Source organism: Mustela putorius, unplaced genomic scaffold, assembly GCF_011764305.1.
Source record: "Mustela putorius furo isolate JIRA1106 unplaced genomic scaffold, ASM1176430v1.1 tig00003834_pilon_pilon_pilon, whole genome shotgun sequence".
Classification (NCBI taxonomy): domain Eukaryota; kingdom Metazoa; phylum Chordata; class Mammalia; order Carnivora; family Mustelidae; genus Mustela; species Mustela putorius.
This window is the reverse complement of record NW_025421987.1, coordinates 72,385,314-72,405,603: the sequence shown is the minus strand read 5'-3', so window position 1 is coordinate 72,405,603 and position 20,290 is coordinate 72,385,314. Positions and strand designations below refer to the sequence as shown.

The following is a 20,290-nucleotide window of genomic DNA, read 5'->3' as shown; positions in this document are numbered from 1 at the left end:
AAGGAGTAACACCTGGAGATTTGTGGTGATGACTATGTAAAGCTTACATGTGACATTAACAATACTGAACTACACACACATACACATGCACACACACAAGTTTACCTACAACCCATAGAATCTGAATAAGCTCAGTTTATGGCACCAATATCAGTTTTCTGGTTTTGGTATCCTATTAGAGTTATGCAAGATGTCAACACTGAGGGAGGGTGAAGCGTGCATGGACCTCCCTGCCTATTTCTTTGGAACTTCCTGTAAGTCTCTATTTCAAAATTAAAAGTTTTAGGGCTGCCTGGCTGGCTCAGTCCAAAGCATATCCGACTCTTGATCTCGGGGTCATGAGTTTGAGCCCCATGTTGGAGGTGAAGATTACTTAAATAAATAAACTTAAAAAGTTTTTTTAAAAGTAGACAGGATGGTACAATGAGCCTCCATTTACCTATCACATGCATCTACAATTAACAACTTAATGCCAATCCTGTTTCATTGGGATCCCCTACACTGACCTCTCCCTGGTATTATTCTGGGGCAGTTCCCAGGCACCATATCATTTCATCCATAAATATTTCAACAAAGTGAGAACCTTTATTTTTGCACATAGTCATGTTTCTATGAATAATTTTAGTGTGGTAGGCCATCTAATTCCTACACATGTTGCTTTCTTAATCCAACAGAGTTCATTACCTCAGTTCGTTATAGAATTATTTCCTGTTTTTCTTTGCAGTTTTTCCTTTTACATCCTTTTTTCCTTTCTTATCTTTTGGAGAATTCTTTCCTTTCTTCAGCACTTTTTGCAGTTCTTCAAACCTCCCCAATCCTTTCCGGATCCTTATGCCACGCCACCATGCCTGAATCTGAAAACAAGATAAACCCAGAAAGCATCAGCTGGTATCACTCAAGACCGGGGATGGTTAGCTCTTCATTCCGGTATGTAGTTTTAAAGATGTGAAGAATGGAATGTCATTAGAATGCCACACCTTATTTTCTCTTTTAAGTGGCCATTCTGGCAAACGTAAAAACAACAACAACAAATCAGTGCTTTTATGCCCCAGGCACTGCTGTAGACCTTCAGGGAACAGCAGTTAAATGCCAATGTCCCCGACCTCACCTTGCAGCGAGAAGAGACAATAAACCAGGAAGGTATGATTTCGTAGATGCCAGTAGACGCCACAGAGACAACAGTGCACAGTATGGGGAGTCGGGAGTGCCTGCACCCGCCCTCCCTCTCCTCACTGGACTGCCGGGCTCCTGCCTACAGCCAGCACCCATTCCTTCCAAGGCCCTGTGCCCTCCCACCTACTCAGAAACATCCCTCCCCTCGGTAGGCTCTGAACCTCCCCGGGCCTCCCCACTTCTCCCAGGATAAAAGCTCAAGTCCTTACAACGGGCTTACAAGGGCCACTCGGATCTGATCCCTTCCTCTTAACTGAAAGGACCTCTCTCTCTCCTTCCCCTTGCTCGCTCAGCTCCGGCGGGCTGGCTCACAGTCAGCCACACCCCACACAACCCCACCTCCCGGCTCTTGCTTTTGCTGCTGCTTCTGCCTGGAAAGCTCTTTCCAATACTCAGATGGCTTAATCTCCAGTTCTCCAAGTATTTCCTCAATTGTCATCATGGCTGTGGACTGAACTGTCTCTTTCCATCCGCAGCTCATATTGAAAGTCCTAACCCCCGCCGTGGGGTGCCTGGGTGGCTCAGGGGGTTAAACCCAGGGTCCTGGGATCGAGCCCCACATCGGGCTCTCTGCTCAGCCGAGAGCCTGCTTCCCTTCCTCACTCTCTGCCTGCCTCTCTGCCTACTTGTGATCTCTGTCTTTCAAATAAATAAAATCTTAAAAAAAAAAAAAAGAAAAGAAAAAGAAAAAGAAAGAAAGTCCTAACCCCCAATGTCATTGTCTTTGGAGGTGGGCCTTTTGGAGGTAATTAGGCTTGATGTGGTCATTATGGGGTCTTCAAAACGGGATTAATGCTCTTATGAAAGACAACACACAACTTAGTCTTCTGTCTCATGAAGGCACAGCAAGAAGACTGCCACGTGTGAGGAAAGAGAGCTCTCACCAGTGTCCGTCCGACTGATGAGGGAGCAGGAGGCTGGTTGAGGACAAAGCAAAAGCTGGCGCCTTGCACCCCCTCTTCACCCTTTCCCCTCCATAAGTGTAGCATCCCTCAGGCAGCCCTGACTGCCAGGAACAATAAGCAAATAGTTAACTTGCAGAGCTCACAATCCTGCTAGACAGGAGTCTCCCTTGGCTTACAAATGTTCTAAATCTCACTAACAAAGACGATTGATAGTAGGATTGTGAGACCCCACCAAAAAGTCTCCCAAAGATCTTAATGTTAATGGCTGGTCTAAAGACAACATTGATCCAGCAGCAAGGGCAAGGCCTCCGGCAGGCCTGGAACATCCTGGCACCTTGTAGGCCCTCTTTAGCATATGAAAACTCCACTGACACCTCCCTTCCCCTCACCTTCCCCCAACAGCAGGGTACATAACCTGCCATCCCTCACAACCCGGGGCAGCAGCTCTTCCTGCCCACGGGTCCTGTCCCCGTGCTTTAATAAACCACCATTTTGCACCAAAGATGTCTCAAGAATTCTTTCTTGGTCATCGGCTCCGGACCTCAGCCCACCAAACCTCACCTAGGTTCTAGAACTTCATCACGACCACACTGGCCCCCTAATCCTGGACTTCCCACCTCTAGCACTGTGAGAAAATGTCTGTTGTTTGAGCCATCCAGTGTATGGTATATTGTTATGGTAGCCAGAGCTGACTAAGACAGTCATTTTTCCAATGAGGCCTGCTCTGACCATCTCATTTAAATCGAACCCTCCCCCCCGACCCCCCAGCCCACTCAACACACACATGACTTCTGGCAACCTCAGTTCCCCTTAGCTTGAGCTTTTTCCAATGCCACATATCACTTTCTAACAGACTATATAATTTTCTGTTTTATATTTCATGTTTTTATTTTCATGATATTAGACTTTAAGCAATATGAGGAAAGAAAAATTTGTTTTGTTCACTGATGTATTTCCAGTACCTAAAAAAGTGCCTGGCACCTAGCAGAAGCTCGGTAAGTATTTTCTAAATGAATGAATGAGGTGGTTGGGGGATGCTGTTCTATATAAGATGGATCAAGGGCAGGTATGAGGATATTTGAGCAAGGACTGAACTAAGTGAGGGCCGGGGTCTTGTCCATATTCGGGAGACGCATCTCTGGGCAGAGGGAGGAGCAGGCCTGGACTTTGGGAAAACACCAAGAATCTGTTTATGATGTGAAAATGGGTTGGAGGATATGGGAGAGTGAGAGCAGCCACACAGGAGTTCAGGGGGTGATTTTCCAGGGGAACAGTATTGCCCTCTAGAGGCATTCTAGGCATTTTCCGGGCTTTTTGATGTCTTGAGGTTTAGCCATCTTCAATGGTCTGACACACGCCCCAGGGCACACTTTCCCAGGGTGTGAACACTTGGATAGTCCAGCGGCAGTCCATTTCCAGAGCTTCAACTTCCACCCCTGCCCACAATGTATCTGCCTAGGAACTAGGCTGCTGGTTCTCCATTCCCACCCTGCTTCCTGGCTGCCCCTCTGGCACACCTCTCGGCCACCCGAATCTGACTGGGGTGTGTGGCCCTGGACTCCAAAGACCTCTGGGACACCACAAAAACCAGACAATACAAAATAGTAGTATCAGAAAAACAAAACATACGAACAAACAACAATAACATAAAACAGACTCTTATAAAGAACTGTTGGTTGTGGTGGGGAGGGATGGTTAGATGAGTGGAAGAGCTGATGGGCTGAAGAAGTACAAACTTCCAGGGGCACCTGGGTGGCTCAGTGGGTTAAGCCTCTGCCTTCGGCTTGGGTCATGATCTCAGGGTCCTGGGATTGAGCCCCGCATGGGGCTCTCTGCTCAGCAGGGAGCCTGCTTCCTCCTCTCTCTCTGTCTGCCTCTCTGCCTACATGTAATGTCTGTCTGTCAAATAAATAAACACAATCTTTAAAAAAAAAAAAAAAAGTAACTCCCTCTTGAGTAATCTACCTGAAGTCTTTGCAGTTATGAAATATTTCATTAAAAAAAAAAAAGAAGTACAAACTTCCAGTTATAAAGGAAGTCATGGAGATGAAAAGTACAGCGTACAGGAACACAGTCAATAATACTGTAATGATGTCATATGGTGACAGATGGGGACTACACTTGGGGTAAGCGTTGTGCAATGCACAGAATTCTCAAGTCAGTATGTTATGCACCTGAAACTAAAATAACATTGTATGTCAATTATATTTCAATAATAAAAGACTAGCAGTATTGATGTTGGCCCTAGGGACTAGGTAACCAATTCTTTTCTAAGGCAAATGGTTCCCAGCTCTTTGCCTTCAAGGAAATTGAAAGACCTGTTGATTTGCCAGCCAAGAGCCCACTATCTGATTTTTGGGGATATAAATCTGGAAGAAGTTCAGAGATGTGTGAAACATTACCATTTAAAATGAAATAATATAGGCACATACAAAAAAAATTCTTCCATTCTTGTAACTAATCTATGTAAATAAGGTTTCTCAGCGTTTCATCTGCAAAATGAAAAATAGGAATAGAACTGATATCAATCCTGTCTCATTCTAGCAATAACTAACAATTATACAGGGATATATAAACTATATCAGAGAAGTCTCACATTTGTGTATGTATTTTCCCCAAATCCTCTAGGTCAAATAATTAAATACCAAAATTTGTAATGGATTTTATAGTGTTTTGGTCAATTTTATACCACTAATAATTGTAATATGACTTAATCAGGACATTAAAAACCCTATGATCAAATAAAAATATTTTAATTTTAAAACTTAATTAGTATAAATATTTGTGCTGCCTAAAAGTATGAAAGGAGATCTATAAATGACTTAAAGTTATATATATAAAACATTAAGCTCAATTCTTTGTTTTTTTAAAGATTTTATTTATTTATTTGACAGACAGAAATCACAAGTGGGCAGAGAGGCAGGCAGAGAGAGAGGGGGAAGCAGGCTCCTCAGAGAGCCTGATGCGGGGCTCAATTCCAGGACCCTGAGATCATGACCTGAGCCGAAGGCAGAGGCTTTAACCCACTGAGCCACCCACATGCCCCTAAGCTCAGTTCTTAAGGGAAAGTGAAATAGAAATACATGTTCAAGAAGAAAAAGAAAGAATATAAAATTTCTGCCTTGGGGACACCTGGGTGGCTCAAGCCTGACTGGGGGTTTTGGCCCAGGTCACCATCTCATGGGTTGTGGGACTAAGCCCAGCCACTGGTTCTGGGCTGGGAACCCAGCATGAAGTCTGCTTAAGAGATTCTTTCTCCCTCTTCCTCTGCCCCACCCCCACTCAGTGCGCATGTGCATGCACGCACGTGTGTGTGTGTGTGTGTGTGTGTGTGTGTGTGTGTGTATGCACGTGCACGCGCGGGATCCTAAAAAAAATTCTGGCTATAAGAGCTCGCTCGTGAATTTTGTAAATTGATGTGACTGACATATCGAATCATAATGGTATTTAGATTCCACTGGGTACGTTTAAAATACTGATCTAAGAGCTCTATTTTAAGATGTCAATATTTAAAACTCGCTAAAAAGTAAATCCTTTGCAATAATTTAAACTTAGTGGCAAAAGAATTTAAACATCAATTTCAAAATGTGCAAGAGGGTACATGATTTTTCAAAACACTTTTGGGAAGTATCCAAAAAGTATTATATTCATTCTTCCAGTGTAGCCATTCTTGAGTATATACATATTAAAATAAATATTTTAATATAAATTATTTTCCTTTCTTACAGGTTTTGGTAGGTCATATTATCTGAGTTAAATTTCAGAAGAGTAAAGAAGGTATCACATACTATTTAGCATAAAAGAGAGGGTGTTAGGTTTGATATGGTTGAGAGCCTTTGCCAGAAGAGGGTCTTGCAAAGTAAAGACTGACTCTTGCTTCAGGTGAAAAAGAGAATCATGGACTTCAGTAGAGTAGTGATAAGATCTCACCTGTGTTTTAACTGCACTGGTCTGACAACTGAGTGGAAGGTATACTGTAAGGGGAGCAGGTGTGAAAGTGGGGATACTAGTTGGAGGACTAGGGTGGTCATCGAGGTGTGAGACAATGGGGGCTTGGATCAAATGCATAATGTATACTGAATCCTGACGGACACAGGCCTGGCCTAGCCGGGGGTAGCCTATTATCTCCATGGGCTAGAGGGGCAAGGAGGAGATGACAATGTCCTTTGACCCCGTCACCCTCATTCCCCCATCCCCCACTTTAAAGGCTCTTTGCCCTTTGATCCAGAGCAGAACTCTGGTTCCCACAGCCCTGCTCCACAAATACTTTCATTTCTAATTTTTCAAGCCTTATCTTAGCAACTTTGGGAATATAAGCTTTTCAGTCCAGTGAACAATCCAAGAATTTTAGGGATTGGAAGTTTGGGTTTTTCCACCTCTCTGCTGTCTTAACTGGCAAAGAGATGAAGAACGAAAATGCAAAAATGCCAAGAAGATGTTCAAAGATCCTCTTGCTTAATTCTGAGGATATAAAGGAAATAAGAGGGTTTACTCTTGACAAGGACAAGGTATAGATGTGTAAAGAGCAGCCCCGGCATGGTATGTAATATCTTTACCACTGGCCCTTCTCCAAAGCAGCTGTGAATGTGCTATCCAGAGTTTTTTACCTTGGTTGCCATTATCTTCATGTTTCTTTTTTTCTTAAAGTGTGCCCATATAGCCTGGATGCCTTCAGTATACACTTCTTTTGGGGGGTCCTCTAGGGGGTTGTCCACCAGTGTCAAAACCTTTAGATTTGCTAGATTATCCAAATTCTCTGGAAGACAGGTGATCAAGTTGTCCTCAAGCAGTAATTCTTTCAAAGCTGAAACAATTTGTTTTTAATGACAGATTTGTCTTAAGAAGAGGCAAAGTCAACCTGTGCATTCTTTAGTCCAGTTACTTTGAAATGTGTGTCTCCTGCTGTGTCATCTAACAAAAGACACATTTAATGAGGCAAACCAAGTTCTCTTCCTTATAACAATTCAAAGTTGTTAGAGCCAGTGTATATAAGTATGAGAGACAGAAACAGTACACACACAAAAAAGGTGACAATGTTTCAGTCCTCCAGGGACCAAGGACAGGATGAAAATGCATGGTCAGGTGCATTACTAAGGAGTACTGCATGCTCATCCCTGACTTTAAACTATGGCAAAAAACATTTTTTTAAATTTGGTCCTACGAAAAGCTCAGCAAAAGGCTGTTAAATGGATGGATAAATGGACACTCGTAAGATAAAGAATGATTTAGCCTAGCGTGAAATGTTTGGGTGTTTAAATACGGGTCATAACTGATTCTTCATGCCAGTCATACAGCTCCAAAAGTCCTTCCTTGCTGATTTCACCACTCTGGGTCAACGCTTTTCCTTTAAGTGACTTAGTGACCTAAAGCAAACTCCAAATTCTAGCATGTAGTAGGTAGGCAATAAAGTATGGTCATTGGTATGATGACTATATGGGCGAATGCTAATTTTCTTAGCCATTGCTATTTACTTCTCTGTTCAGTTCCCAATAAACCTTTGTGAGGTTCTTAGCTGTACTAATCAGGAGCCTGGCCTTCCCTGTCTGGCTAGGGAGACCTGAGAGGAGGTGATGGGGTCGGGCTAAGCTCTCTAAACTGAGATTGGTCTTTAGTGAATGGAGGAAATGGGAACTGCGTCATTATGGGACATGCTGGCCTCACAGTCCACCAGGCTGGGCATCTACCAAGACTCCTCACCTTGTGCCTGGCAAATGGAATCCGGAAGTTGTTTAAGGCAGTTGTGACGGCAGTCGAGAACTTCCAGGTTAGGCATTGTTCCCAAGGATGTGGGCAGGTACTCCAGATGATTGTTCTCTATATACAGCTCTTTAAGACTCTGAAAAACATGAGAGTACACCATGATGATCTTTACACTGATGAAAGAATGAAAATAACCACAATCACTGGAGAGTTCCCATACTCTTTCAATGGGGGATACTATGCATTGGGATCAAGGGAAAAACATATTTATTTAAAGAACCATCACCTAAACAAAAAATTATTTTTGAGTAAAACCGTTAGACATGGTTCCCAGTTTTGCAGGGATAAGAGTTTGTTTCGCACAAACTTTATGGAGAGATAGTTGTGATAATTTAACTATATATATCATTTGCTCCCTTTCAACAGCTAATTATCTGCAGCAGTTGATAACGAACTGAAATTGTGTCAAGTATCAATCTAACATTGCCCAGGTTTGAAGTAGCCAAATGTACAGGTAATGAGTTAGCTATTTTGAAATCCTCTGGGCAAAAATGTAATGTTTGCATCTCACCCGAAGATTTCAGGGAGTGTTATGTGGCCTGTCAAGGAGCCAGATGATGAGAAGAATTCTGAACACAGGACAAAGTAATGGAGAATCAGGAACAGGACCTCCGTGTCACAGGTGAGAAGTACCTGGGCTACACACGCTGTCATTCAGGTCCAGGATGGGAGGTCATGCTGTGGCCGGCATCTACTTTATCCTTAGTAAGAGTTCAGTACCACAAACATGGAAAAAAAATTCTCAATTCTTTATGCATACATTAAGACACAGGGTAAGGCTACCTTGAATGAAGTTACCTTGTTGCTTTGTCAGGATTTAGCACAGGGCTGCGGACCCATCTCCACAGGAACCCAGGACAATGTTAAATATACCCTGATTGGCTGGCCACCATGCAGAAAGGGAGGTCACCTTGACCCATCCAAAATGCAGGCACCTAGACATGTCATCTGTATGACACTTTAACTTAAAAAAGTACAATTTTCAGGGGCCTCTTACAACAAGGTAGTAATCAAATGGAAAGTGGTTCCATGGCTCAATTGCTGCAAATAAAACATGCCAAACAGCACAGTGGAGAGGAGTATGGCATGGCATAACTTCTTGGCTATGTTCTTTGAGCATGGACCCAGCAGCTCAGGAAAACAGTGTTAGAGTGACTACTTGTTCACGGTTGGAAATCTAGTCGGGGATGATTCCACAGGCAGCCTATGTGGGGACACCACCGTGTTTTCTCAGTCTCGGCCAACTTAAGGAATCAGTGGGCAGGAACAGCTTTGCCTACTCGTCTGGGGAAGAGGCTTACCTGTAGTTTACTAATGTGTTCTGGCAAAGAGGTGAACTTGGCTCCTTGGTCTTGCCCGATGTATAATTTCTCTAAAGATTCTAAAGAAAAGATTTCTTCTGGAAATGAAAGGAACTGATTTCCTGTTAATCCAAGCATCTTCAGCTTTGAAAGTGAGCCGAAGTCTGGCGGTAACTACAAGTATTCCAAAAAGGTAAGTTTCATGTCAAGATTATTTTCAACAGTAAGATAATAAATGGGGTTTTTAGTTTTGAGGCCCATTGATAAACATAAAGCAGAGCAATTTAGCAATTCCTGCAGAAGAGAAGTTGGCACACGTGTCTGCATATAGAGTATTTATATGGGTAGATCTAATGTCTGGAGTCCCACTCTTTCCCCGAGCCTCTCTGCTCCTCACTTTTAGGCACTGCTTGAAATTGAAGCAATTTTTAACCTAATTCATTGCAAATTTTTGAACTGCAATGTAGCTTGACACTCCTGAAAAAGTACTGAAGTTTTTAGTGTAATATTGCAACTATAATCTGAGTAAGTTCAGTTATTACATCTGTTCAGTTGAAGAACATGACCTCTCATCCTGAAAGGCTTTAAGTCAGCAATTTAGAAACTTCAGCTGAGATCTCAGTGTGGGGTACTTGGGAGGCTCAGTTGGTTAAGTGTCTCCTTTTAGCTCAGGTGGTGATCTCAGAGTCCTGGGGTGGAGCCCCATGTCAGGCTGCCTGCTCAGTGGGGAGTCTGCTTCTCCCTCTCCCTCTCCCCCTCCCCTGCTCCTTCTCTCTCTCTCTCTCTCTTACTCTCTCCCTCTCAAATAAATAAATAAAATCTTAAAAGAAAAGAAATCTCAATTGGAAGCAAACAACAAAGACTGTCGAGATTTTATCTTGTCATATTCTGCCCCCCAATGAACACCAAGGCTTATGTGCCCTTTGTAGGTATTAGGTAACCACTTTCCAGACTCCCAGACTGTCAGGCTTGGAAGGCTTTCCAAAGGTCATCTATTCCAATCCTTTAATAGGATGGTTGAATATATTTCACAGCTAGCCATCCAACATACATTTCAAAGACCACCTCCTGGAATGAAAAACTCATTACTTGGATGGAGACCTCTAATCATCAGATTTCCTTCTCCTGTCAAGCCAAAATTTGTGTCACTATTATGTTCACTTATTGGTCTCTTTCTGGCCCCCTGGAACCACATGGAAAAATCTCATTCTTAAAATGTGACAGTCTGCCTATTGATTACATTACAGAGACACCTACTTTCTTATAGGAAAAAAAAAGCCCAGCTATATGTATCAACAGCTTTCTTCACTCACTTTGAACCACCTTCATCTGGCTTTACTCCTAATGGGGAAATCATTCCTCACATTTGCCTGTCCTGAGCCCTGGTTTCTCCTCCCCCCATTCTTCTCTTCTTCATGAGAATGATAAGAATTTACAGTTCAAGTCAGCCTGCTCTTTCCATAGATGGGGAGACAGACAAATAATTGGGAAGTAGGTCAAAAGAAACGTCCTAGAAGAATCACATAATAGTAAGTCTCACACACCTGCAATCTTTTATATTTTTCTCTTTATTGTGTAGGGTGAGTGCTCATTTTCCTAAAAATGCTATAAAATGTTCATAGTTTTATTTATTTTTCAATCAGAGGAAGTCAATCTCCCGAGAAACGGTCGTTTAAGCTTTCCTTCTTGGTTGTTTCAAGATTCTTCATCAGGCACTTAGATCCCTTTAATACAAAGCATCAGCATCAATGCAGTTCAAAATAATAGGAAAAAGGTTTTCAATCTAGCCCCTTTATTATAGCCTAGTAATTTCCCTCTTAGTGCTGTTCAGTTAGCTCATAGGTTTAGTTTTTCTTTTTCAAAGCACACTGAATGTTTAAAGATTTTTTTTTAACATACTCAAGATCCAATAATTAATCCCGTCATAGTCACATTAAAGTGTAGTGGGAATAAATCTGGATGTACAGAAAACCTACAGAGTGTCAAATGAGGACAATCATTAGGGATGCTCTAACCAAGCTTTTGTCATTTTGACGTTGAGTTGTCCCTTAACAGAAGATGGACCAGACAAATAAAATCCATCTAGATACAACTGAAAGTCAGCTACTTTTGCATCCACCTAGACAAGAAAAAACTACTGGCCAGGCTCCAAGAGCAAGCAACCCATCAGGAAAGTCTTCGGGGGAGGAGAGGTAAGCAGCTGGCTTAAAAGTCATGTGTCATTTTATTTATTTATTTATTTTAAAGATTTTATTTATCCATTTGACAGAGATAAGTCACAAGTAGACAGAGAGGCAGGCAGAGAGAGAGAGAGCGAAGCAGGCTCCCTCTGAGCAGAGAGCCCGATGCGGGACTCGATCCCAGGACCCTGAGATCATGACCTGAGCGGAAGGCAGCAGCTTAACCCACTGAGTCACCCAGGCGCCCCCATGTGTCATTTTAAAGAGAAATGGACTGGGAGGGTAATTACTGCAGGAATTAGCATAATAGGAAATGAGAGAAGACCAAAAACCACAGAAATACCATCATAAGAACTGAAGAATAACAAGCAATGGGACACAGAGATTTTCACATTCAATATGATAATATTGAACACATCCACATTTCAGCCAACTTGACTTGAGGTAAAACATGGTGTCGGATGAGGCTTATGTTTGTTAAGGTGCCGTTTGTGTGTGATTCCCTCTTCTATTCTGACCTCTGAAAATGTTTCCCAGGAAAGGATTAGGTATCATTCAGGACTCAGCAGGAATTAAGTCTGTACATTATACTTCCCAAGGGTACTTCATATATTGAGCCTTTCACTCCCACGTAGAACTGGACACACTTTTTCCACTGTAAAAGGAACTTCTTACCCCAGTGTTGGAATAGCTGGGGGGTGGTGGTGGGGTGGGGAGATGGCCTCTAAAAAACCTCTAAAATCCTCCAAAGTGGGTTGCTACTGAAGTAGAGATTAAGCCCTAGATTCTCTTCATAAATCCTAAATTAGCATCAGAATTGTTACTTCCGGAAAGGCTGTTTTAAAACTATAGCAACTAGGAAAAACAACAACAGCACTCCCCACAAAGTTCTAAATTAAAAAGCGAGTAAGAGCTTAAACAAAAACACCCCCAACAAACACTTAAGACCTAGGACTAGTATAAAGTATGGTGAGCACAGGAGATCTGTGCCCACGGCCAGGAAAAGCAGACCTATTATTTGATACAGTCGTGGATTTCCAAATCTCTTGCTTTCTCCCTCCACAGTTGTAGCAGAACTCACTGTTCTTCTTAATTTTCAAATATTAAAAATAACAAAACAAATACCTGTGCATGCACCATCCAAACCATTTGTTAATAAGATGAAATGTGCATCAACTAGACTCAAATAAGAATTTTTAAGGAAACAAAATGAAATTCTGCAATTAAAACAGAGCTCCCCTGAAATCCCCTCCTCATTTCCTTGACTTCCTTCCTCTTCCCAGAGGCAGCCACTATTAAGAATTCAGCCTGGGGGTACCTGGGTGGCTCAGTGGATTAAAGCCTCTGCCTTTGGCTCAGGTCATGATCCCAGGGTCCTGGAATAGAGCCCCACATCGGGCTCTCTGCTCCGCGGAGAGCCTGCTTCCTCCTCTCTCTCTCTCTGCCTGCCTCTCTGCCTACTTGTGATCTCTCTCTGTCAAATAAATAAATAAAATCTTAAAAGAAAAAAGAAAAAAAAGAATTCAGCGTGTTTTTTTCTAGCTTATATGTTTTACCCTTTTATTGCATATATACAGATCCACAACGTATGTGTTGTGTGTGTATGTATGGAGTTTGTGTGATTAAGAATTTATAAATAGCGTCAGGTTCTGCAGTTTGTTTTCCTGCTTAAGAAACGTCACAATTTTGAGATCTGCCCTGGCACATGGGTTAGATTATTGTATAGTTTTTAAATTTACGAATATAGCACAATCTGTGTGCTCACGGCTCTAGCGACAGATTTAGATTGACTCCCGTGCTTCCTTACTGTCAACAGTGCTCTGCCCGACCTTTGTGAACGTGCCACCCTGCACACGTGGGAGAGAGTTTCTTTGGGGACTGTTTTGCAGTTCACCATGAGGGGAGCATCAAGGCCTGAGGTTGTACGTGCCGGAAAAAACCCTGCCCTGTGAGGAACCCCAGTTAGGGGGTGGTCTTGGTTCAGAACACAGCTCCCGGGACCCAGCCGCTCTGGGTTGAAACTCGGCTCTGTCTCGTGCAGGCGTGTGGCCTCGGCAAAGTAGTTACCGCCGCCTGTGCCTCGCCCTCCCCGCGTGTCACTGAGGATAACAGCGCCCACGTCAAAATGAGGACACGAGCACCGGCCCAGGGGCGGGAAAAGCCCTTGCGGAAGCGCAGTGACAGCCACGAAGGGACTCAGTACCTGCCATATTTTATTATCATCCAGCGCCAGGACTTCCAGGTTCTTGAGCGCCGCGATCTCCGCCGGACAGCGTTCCAGATGGTTCTGGCTGAGATCCAGGAAGCGCAGGCTGACCAGGCGCCGGAAGGAGCGCCGCAGCCCCCGCAGGCCGGTGTTGCACAGGTAGAGCAGGTGCATCGAGGTCCACTTGCAGACGAGGCGCGGCACCTTCTCCAGGTGGTTGCCGCTCAGCCCGATCTCCGTCATCCCCACCAGCTCCGCCAGGGTGTGCGGGATCGAGTGGAGGTGGTTGTAGGACAAATCCAGCACCGACAGCTGGCTGCAGTGGCCCAGCGCCTCGGGGAGAACGGTTAGGCTGTTATAAGCTAGGTAGAACTTCTGCAACCTCTTCAGGTTCCCAATCTCTTCGGGGACGACGGCGAGTTTGTTCTCGTCCAGGTCAATGATCTCCAGGCTGGTGAGAACACAGAGCTCCGCGGGAAACACCTCCAGCTGGTTTTGCTTCAGGTAGATCTCCCTCAGTTTGGTCTGGTTCACCAGTTCCTTGGGCAGAGAGCGGAGGTGGTTGCCGCTCAGCCCGAGCAGCTCGAGGTGGTGCAGGAATTTGCAGATGACGATGGGGATCTCGGCCAGGCCAGTGTGGTAGAGGCGCAGCTCGCGCAGGCGGCGCAGGCCGCTGAGGACCGGAAGGGACGAGGACAGGAGCGGGTTGTGGCTCAGGTCCAGGCCCTCCAAGCTGCCCAGCTTGCCCAGCTCTGGGCACAGCTCGCTCAGCTTGTTCCTGTTCAGATAGAGGATCCGGACGTTCCTTAAACCCTGGATGCCCGGGGGGATTGCTTCAATCTGGTTGTTTTCCAGATGCGCTTCTTCTAATTCTTCTAACTGCAAGATCTCTGATGGGATGGTAGTCAGGCTCCGATTCGAAGCATCAATAAAAAATGTTCTAGCAGAGGCCTGTTGTGGATCATCTTTCAGATGAATTCTAGATGCGCCACCTACTGATTTTATAATGTCATTTGACATTGTGCTGAGGGAAGTTCAAGTAGTCAAAATCTGAAATACTGGGAAAAGAATGAAAAGATCCGTTTACTGCCAGGGGATTCCATATCCTTAAGACAGATTAAGTTTAGTTAAGTTTAGTTAATGGGCTTGACATTCTAACGTGGCATAAAATGTAGGTTTCTGTGTTTCATGTTGGGAGACGAATTCAAGTAGACATTCCTTCTAACAGGTTGACTTACATGAAAAGAAAAAAGATAGTCTCATTTTAAAAAATCCCTATCTTGACTCTATTTTCAGGTAGAATGGAGAAGATTGTAAAAAGTTTTCTCCTACCATAAACACAGAGAGAACACTAGGAAAAAATAATATTTTAAAATGTTGCTTACTTCCCCCCCCACCCGCAAAGCCACCAGAGAATTGTGGACGCAAAGAAGACCAAAAGAATTAAATTCTAGAGATGGACTACCCCTTCCTAAGGAAGGAGAGACCAGTGGGCACTTTGATGCCTGGTGGCATTTTCAACTTTGGGGACCGGCAGACAGAGAAGCCAGTCTTCCATATTCACAGACAAAGGAACTTCTTGAGACAAGGAGAAGTGGAGAGACTTTATGGTCTTAGATCCCTAAGCCTGGCTGGCGGGTAGGGACTTAAATCCTTGAGCAAGATATCTGAAATTGCCTCAAATTGAAAGGAACTACAGCAGCAATCTAGAAAGAAATTAAATGAGAAGTATATGATGTCCGTAGATTAAAACACTCAGTGTTAAAATGTTCATGTATTCCCCAAGTTGATCTTTTGTTTCAGTACAATCTCAATCAAAATCTCAATAGGTGGGGCGCCTGGGTGGCTCAGTGGGGTCATGATCTCAGGGTCCTGGGATCAAGCCCCACATTGGGCTCTCTGCTCAGCAGGGAGCCTGCTTCCCCCCCCCCCTCTCTGCCTGCCTCTCTGCCTGCTTGTGATCTCTGTCTGAGAAATAAATAAATAAAATCTTTTAAAAAAAAATTAAAAAAAAAAATCTCAATAGGCAGGGTACCTGGGTAGCCCAGTGGGTTAAAGCCACTGCCTTCCGCTCACATCATGATCTCAGGGTCCTAGGATCAAGCCCTGCTTCAGGCTCTCTGCTCAGCAGGGAGTCTGCTTCTCTTCCTCCTTCTGCCTACTTGTGATCTCTCTCTGTCAAATAAATAAATAAAATATTTAATTTTTAAAAATATTAATGGGCTTTTTTTTTCTTTTTTGGTGGAATAGGCTGATTCTAAAATTTATATGAAAATGCAAAGAACGTAGAATTGCAGAAGACAAACTTGAATAATAATAAAATTGGCAGACTTGCACTACTGGATTTATAAGTCTTATAAACCTAAGGTGTTAATATTATATTACAGAAGACTAAGTACTTGGTCATTAACCTATGCACACCACCCCCAAAGCCTAAGAAGAAAGGCAGAAAAGATGAGGAGATGATGATGGCCTGGTTGATAGTAGCATCTTTGACTTGCCTTCTAGGCTGGGGGCTTTCCGGCTGAGTACTGGGCTTCTCCTCCCACACAGGGGCCTAGGCCCTAGATGGAGGGGATGTGCTTCGAGCCCCACACTTACAATCACTGCGCCTTGCAACATAAAATATGTGGTTTAGATTCTCATTACTATATGCCTAGCCTCCAACAGAGTTCTGGGACAGTGCTGTTCTCTGTTATTTAAAGAAGGGACAAGATTTACCATGTAATGGTAAGGGTAACACCCTTTGCTTTGATAAAAATTTCTGGGAAACCCAAATCCCAGGAAAAATGTTTAAGTCTCCTCTCAAGTAATACGAGATGAAGACCCATATAAACTTCAGACTTGAGTGGAAAACTTTCATAAGCAAGCAACTTTAGATTTTTGGCCCGGGCAAGGGAGAATCTTAAACAACTCAGACCATAATAAAGGCAAGATTCTAGGTGTGATGTTGTGATATAATAATAAATACATATTTGGTCTTTGTTCCCAAGTTCCTGATACACGAGCTTCTAAAACCTTTAGTGTTTTCTGAGGGGTTGGAGAGAAGCGTCTCTTGTTATTCATAATAAGCCCCATTCAACCCACTTGAGTCCATACTAATGAGGTCACTCTCCTTAGGCCCCCAGATTGCCTCGGGAGGGGGCCTGGCTGCCAGAGGAACCATCCATGTGATGAGAGGGGTGGAACTTTCAGTCCCAGTCCAGGACCTCAAGAAGAGGCGACTGGGAGAGAGGCTGGAGGTTGGGTTAATCACCAATGACCTTTGATTTAATCAACCCTGCTTCCAGAATGGAACCTCTATAACCCTAAACAACGGGGTTGGGAGAGCTTTTGAGTTGGTGAGCACATCAAGGTGCCGGAAGGGTAATGTGTCCAGAGAAGGTATAGAAGCTCTGTGCCCTCTCCTCATACCCTCTCTTCCCCACATGCATCTCTTCTATTTGGCTGTTCGTGAACCGTAGTTTTTAGAACATAGCAATAACAGTAAGTAAAATTGTTTGGGTTCTATGAACCTTTAAAGCAAATTGTTGAAATTCAGGAGAGAGCTGTGGGTACCCCCAATCTGTAGTCCACTGGTACTGGTGACAACCTGGGACTGTGGCTGGTATCTGAGACGGGAAGCAGTCTTATGGGACTGAGCTCTCAAGGTGTATGGTGGGCACTAACTCTGCGTGTGTAGTGTCAGAACCAAACCTTAGGACACCTACTTGGCGTCTGCAGAGAACTGGAGACTGGCTTGTTTGGAAAACCCGCAGTTGGTGTCAGGTGTTTGGTAAGTAGAAACTTCCAAATTAGTACTAGGATACGGAGATGTTTGGTATGTTAAGAGAAATAGAAGGGAAAAAGTCTATAATCTGATAATGAGCTCTGAAAGTCTTGTAGAGTGAAGTCTTCCAAGCACGGGTCCACCCGCAGGTAAAAGAGACCTTAGAGAAACATTCGTCTGCCAGAATTGTTAGTCGTGTTCATGGTGTCCCCCCATCCCTGCTGTCACCAAATTATTGATCTGAAATAGCTTCTTGGGACTTGTTTTCTTTAAATAGGCTCAGACGGGTATTTTACCCATTTTCAAAAATGTTTCTACCCTTCATTCCCCTACAGGTACCACCAAGCTATAGATCTAGTAATTCCTAGGCAAAACCTTTTTTTTCTTTTCTTTTAGAATGTGGTTTTTCGAATTATTGTCTTGCACAATGAAGGAGGTTTGAGGTCCTATCTATTACTAATCAGATACCTTTTTGTCTCATCAGGTAATAAAAATGTAAACTTTTCAGACCACTCACTCTTTTATCCATGGGCCAAATAATTTTTTAATAACACTATTTTTTCCGCCTGCATATTTAGTACCTAAGCAGCACACATGTGTGAGCAACACCGGAAGCCAGCACTTCAGATACTCGTCAGAAAATTCAACCAGGAATTTGCTCTAACACTTTCTAGCAGCTCAGTTGAGCCTTCTGGTACCTGGGGAAAAATAACTAATGAATGTGTTAAATATTAATTCTCCCAGATCCTTGGAGTTGTCTCCATGTTAGCAGGAAACAACTTACCTAGACCCTATTATCTGTGTTTCCTCAAGACAGGAGGATTGTAATTATGAAAACTCGTGCTGTTGGCTTTTTAAATAGTTACAATAAAAGAAACATTTGAAAAATACTTCCAGATTTTTTTAAATAAAACTATAATCGAAGACCTATTAAGTTACTTATATAAAGATACACCTACTAAACCTTCCTACTATAAGGTGCCAGAGAAATATAAATGCTGCCTTTTATAGAGGAATGGGGACTCCAAACCCTCATATATTCTCTTTGGTTCTGACTTCTGGAAAGCTGAAGTTCAAGTTTGACTTCCACTCTGGGTTCTTGACACCTAAGCACCAGTGAATCCACTTAAGTCTCCTTGAAGCCAGCTCAGCAACATGTTTCCCCACCTCCTATCCCCTCCCCACCAGTCAGTGATTCTCAAGGGGAGGGTTTTAAAAAATTATATCCCTTCTCCATCTGGAAATCATTGGATTAATGAAAAAATGTGCTGATGGTGGGGCACCTGGGTGGCTCAGTAGGTTAAGGCCTCTGCCTTCGGCTCAGGTCATGATCTCAGGGTCCTGGGATCAAGCCCCGCATTGGGCTCTCTGCTCAGCAGGGAGACTGCTTCCTCCTCTCTCTCTGCCGGCTTCTCTGCCTGCTTGTGATCTCTCTCTGTCAAATAAATAAATAAAATCTTTAAAAAAAAAAAATGTGCTGATGGAAAGGAGTTGTACATATGGTCAGTTTTTTGTTGTTGCTGTTTTTTTGACCATCCTATGTGATATGCCGTTTGAAGAGCTGTAGTTCGCAGCACAGATGCTATTATTTTTTGGTTTTGTTTTTTGCTAAGGTGGATAAGGAGAACAGTGTTTTAAGTGCTGTTTGTCTAGCTAAAAGCAGCTCTTTTCTGTTTTTTCTGTTCTGACAGTGTTTTCTAGTTACTCTCTAGAACAAAAGGGTGATTGGCACTTCTTGTTCCCTTAGAAGAGTATCCCTCCCTTCCCCTAGAGCAGTAATTAATAAATCCTGAACCTTCCTTTACTTTCCTCCACTTAACTCCAAATACTCTGAAAGGGGTTGGGAGGGTATGCTAAATTGTGCGCACACTCATGCTTTAGTATTTCAAGCTACCTCTTGGCTTTGTTGGTAGAACATGGGGTAAGTGAAAATATTTTCTATTCATGTTTAACCTGAAATAATTCAAGTGATGCTTAAAATCTGGGCTACACTTGGTGTGAAGAGGCCCCGCCTTGCCTAGCAGAGTTTCTTAGCAGTGGACTCGTGTTCTGGAATTGCCTAGTGGGGTAGATTCAGGGACAGAGGTTCTGGACATTTTTGTTTTCACTGTGTTCAGATACGTCTTGGTTTCACCTTGAGGGGCACCCTTCTTTCACCCAGGCAAGGAGTCTCTGCTTGGCTCCAGAGCGCTCTCCAGGGGCCCTTCAGCTGCTTCCTCTGGGGTCTGTGGTAACCACAAACAGAAGACCTTTCCTTCCCTCCTTCCTCTTTTTCTCTCTCCCACATCCAAGTATCTGAGCATGTTGCCTGTAACTGTGGCTGGGTTTTGTCCCCTCCTCCTCCCTTCCCCAAGTCCAGCCTCAGCTGGATCTTCTCTCAGCTGGGATACTGCAACTGCTTCAGACCTCACCTCCCCCAGGTCCTGTCAAATCCACCCTCCACCTGCTGCTCCCTATCTGAGGGCTTCCGGCATCCTTGTCCCATAACAGCTTGCCGCTCAGAGGATGCGCAAGGGCTTCACGTGGGTCCGACCCTGCCTGCCTGCCTCCCACCCTGTACTCCTCTGGGCGGCCCCAAGTACCAGCGCGTCTCCAGCACCTACCAAGCTGTTCCGCCCTGGGGCGGATTCACTGGGACTACTTAGGAAGTTACCTCTTACAGAAAGCCCTCCCTGATATCCCTGCCCCTCGCCCCGCCACTCCCCCACCAAGACTATCTACATACCCCTTTAAGCTCCCTTAGCTCCGTGCCTAATCCGTGCTGGTGCTACTCTCTGCTACTGCCCGTGACCGCCGCAGGTATGTACACACTTTGGGGAGGAGACTGTGTCATAATCGTCTTTGTAGCCCGGCCCCTAGCCCATCAGCCGTGCTCCCTGAAACCTCAAGAACGTCCCTCTGCAGAGGAGCCAGAGCACCCTCCCTCTGTGTGTTTTTAACCCAGGTCTAGGGGATCCGGAGCCAGAGGGGGTGACCAAGGAACTTCCGTTGCTTTG

At 44.0% G+C, this 20,290-nt stretch overlaps 1 protein-coding gene across 1 annotated transcript; it reads right to left on the bottom strand.

Annotated features, from left to right (window-relative positions):
- Nucleotides 1-592: 592 nt before the first annotated feature.
- Nucleotides 593-20,080, bottom strand: LRRIQ4 (leucine rich repeats and IQ motif containing 4). Its single transcript, XM_013058302.2, has 6 exons — nucleotides 20,020-20,080; nucleotides 13,523-14,583; nucleotides 9,140-9,313; nucleotides 7,776-7,914; nucleotides 6,686-6,882; nucleotides 593-854 (listed from the first exon to the last, which is right to left on the bottom strand). The coding sequence occupies exons 2-6, from the start codon at nucleotides 14,543-14,545 to the stop codon at nucleotides 702-704; spliced, it is 1,686 nt and encodes a 561-aa protein (XP_012913756.1). The 5' UTR covers nucleotides 14,546-14,583; nucleotides 20,020-20,080; the 3' UTR covers nucleotides 593-701.
- Between the last annotated feature and the right edge of the window lie 210 nt (nucleotides 20,081-20,290).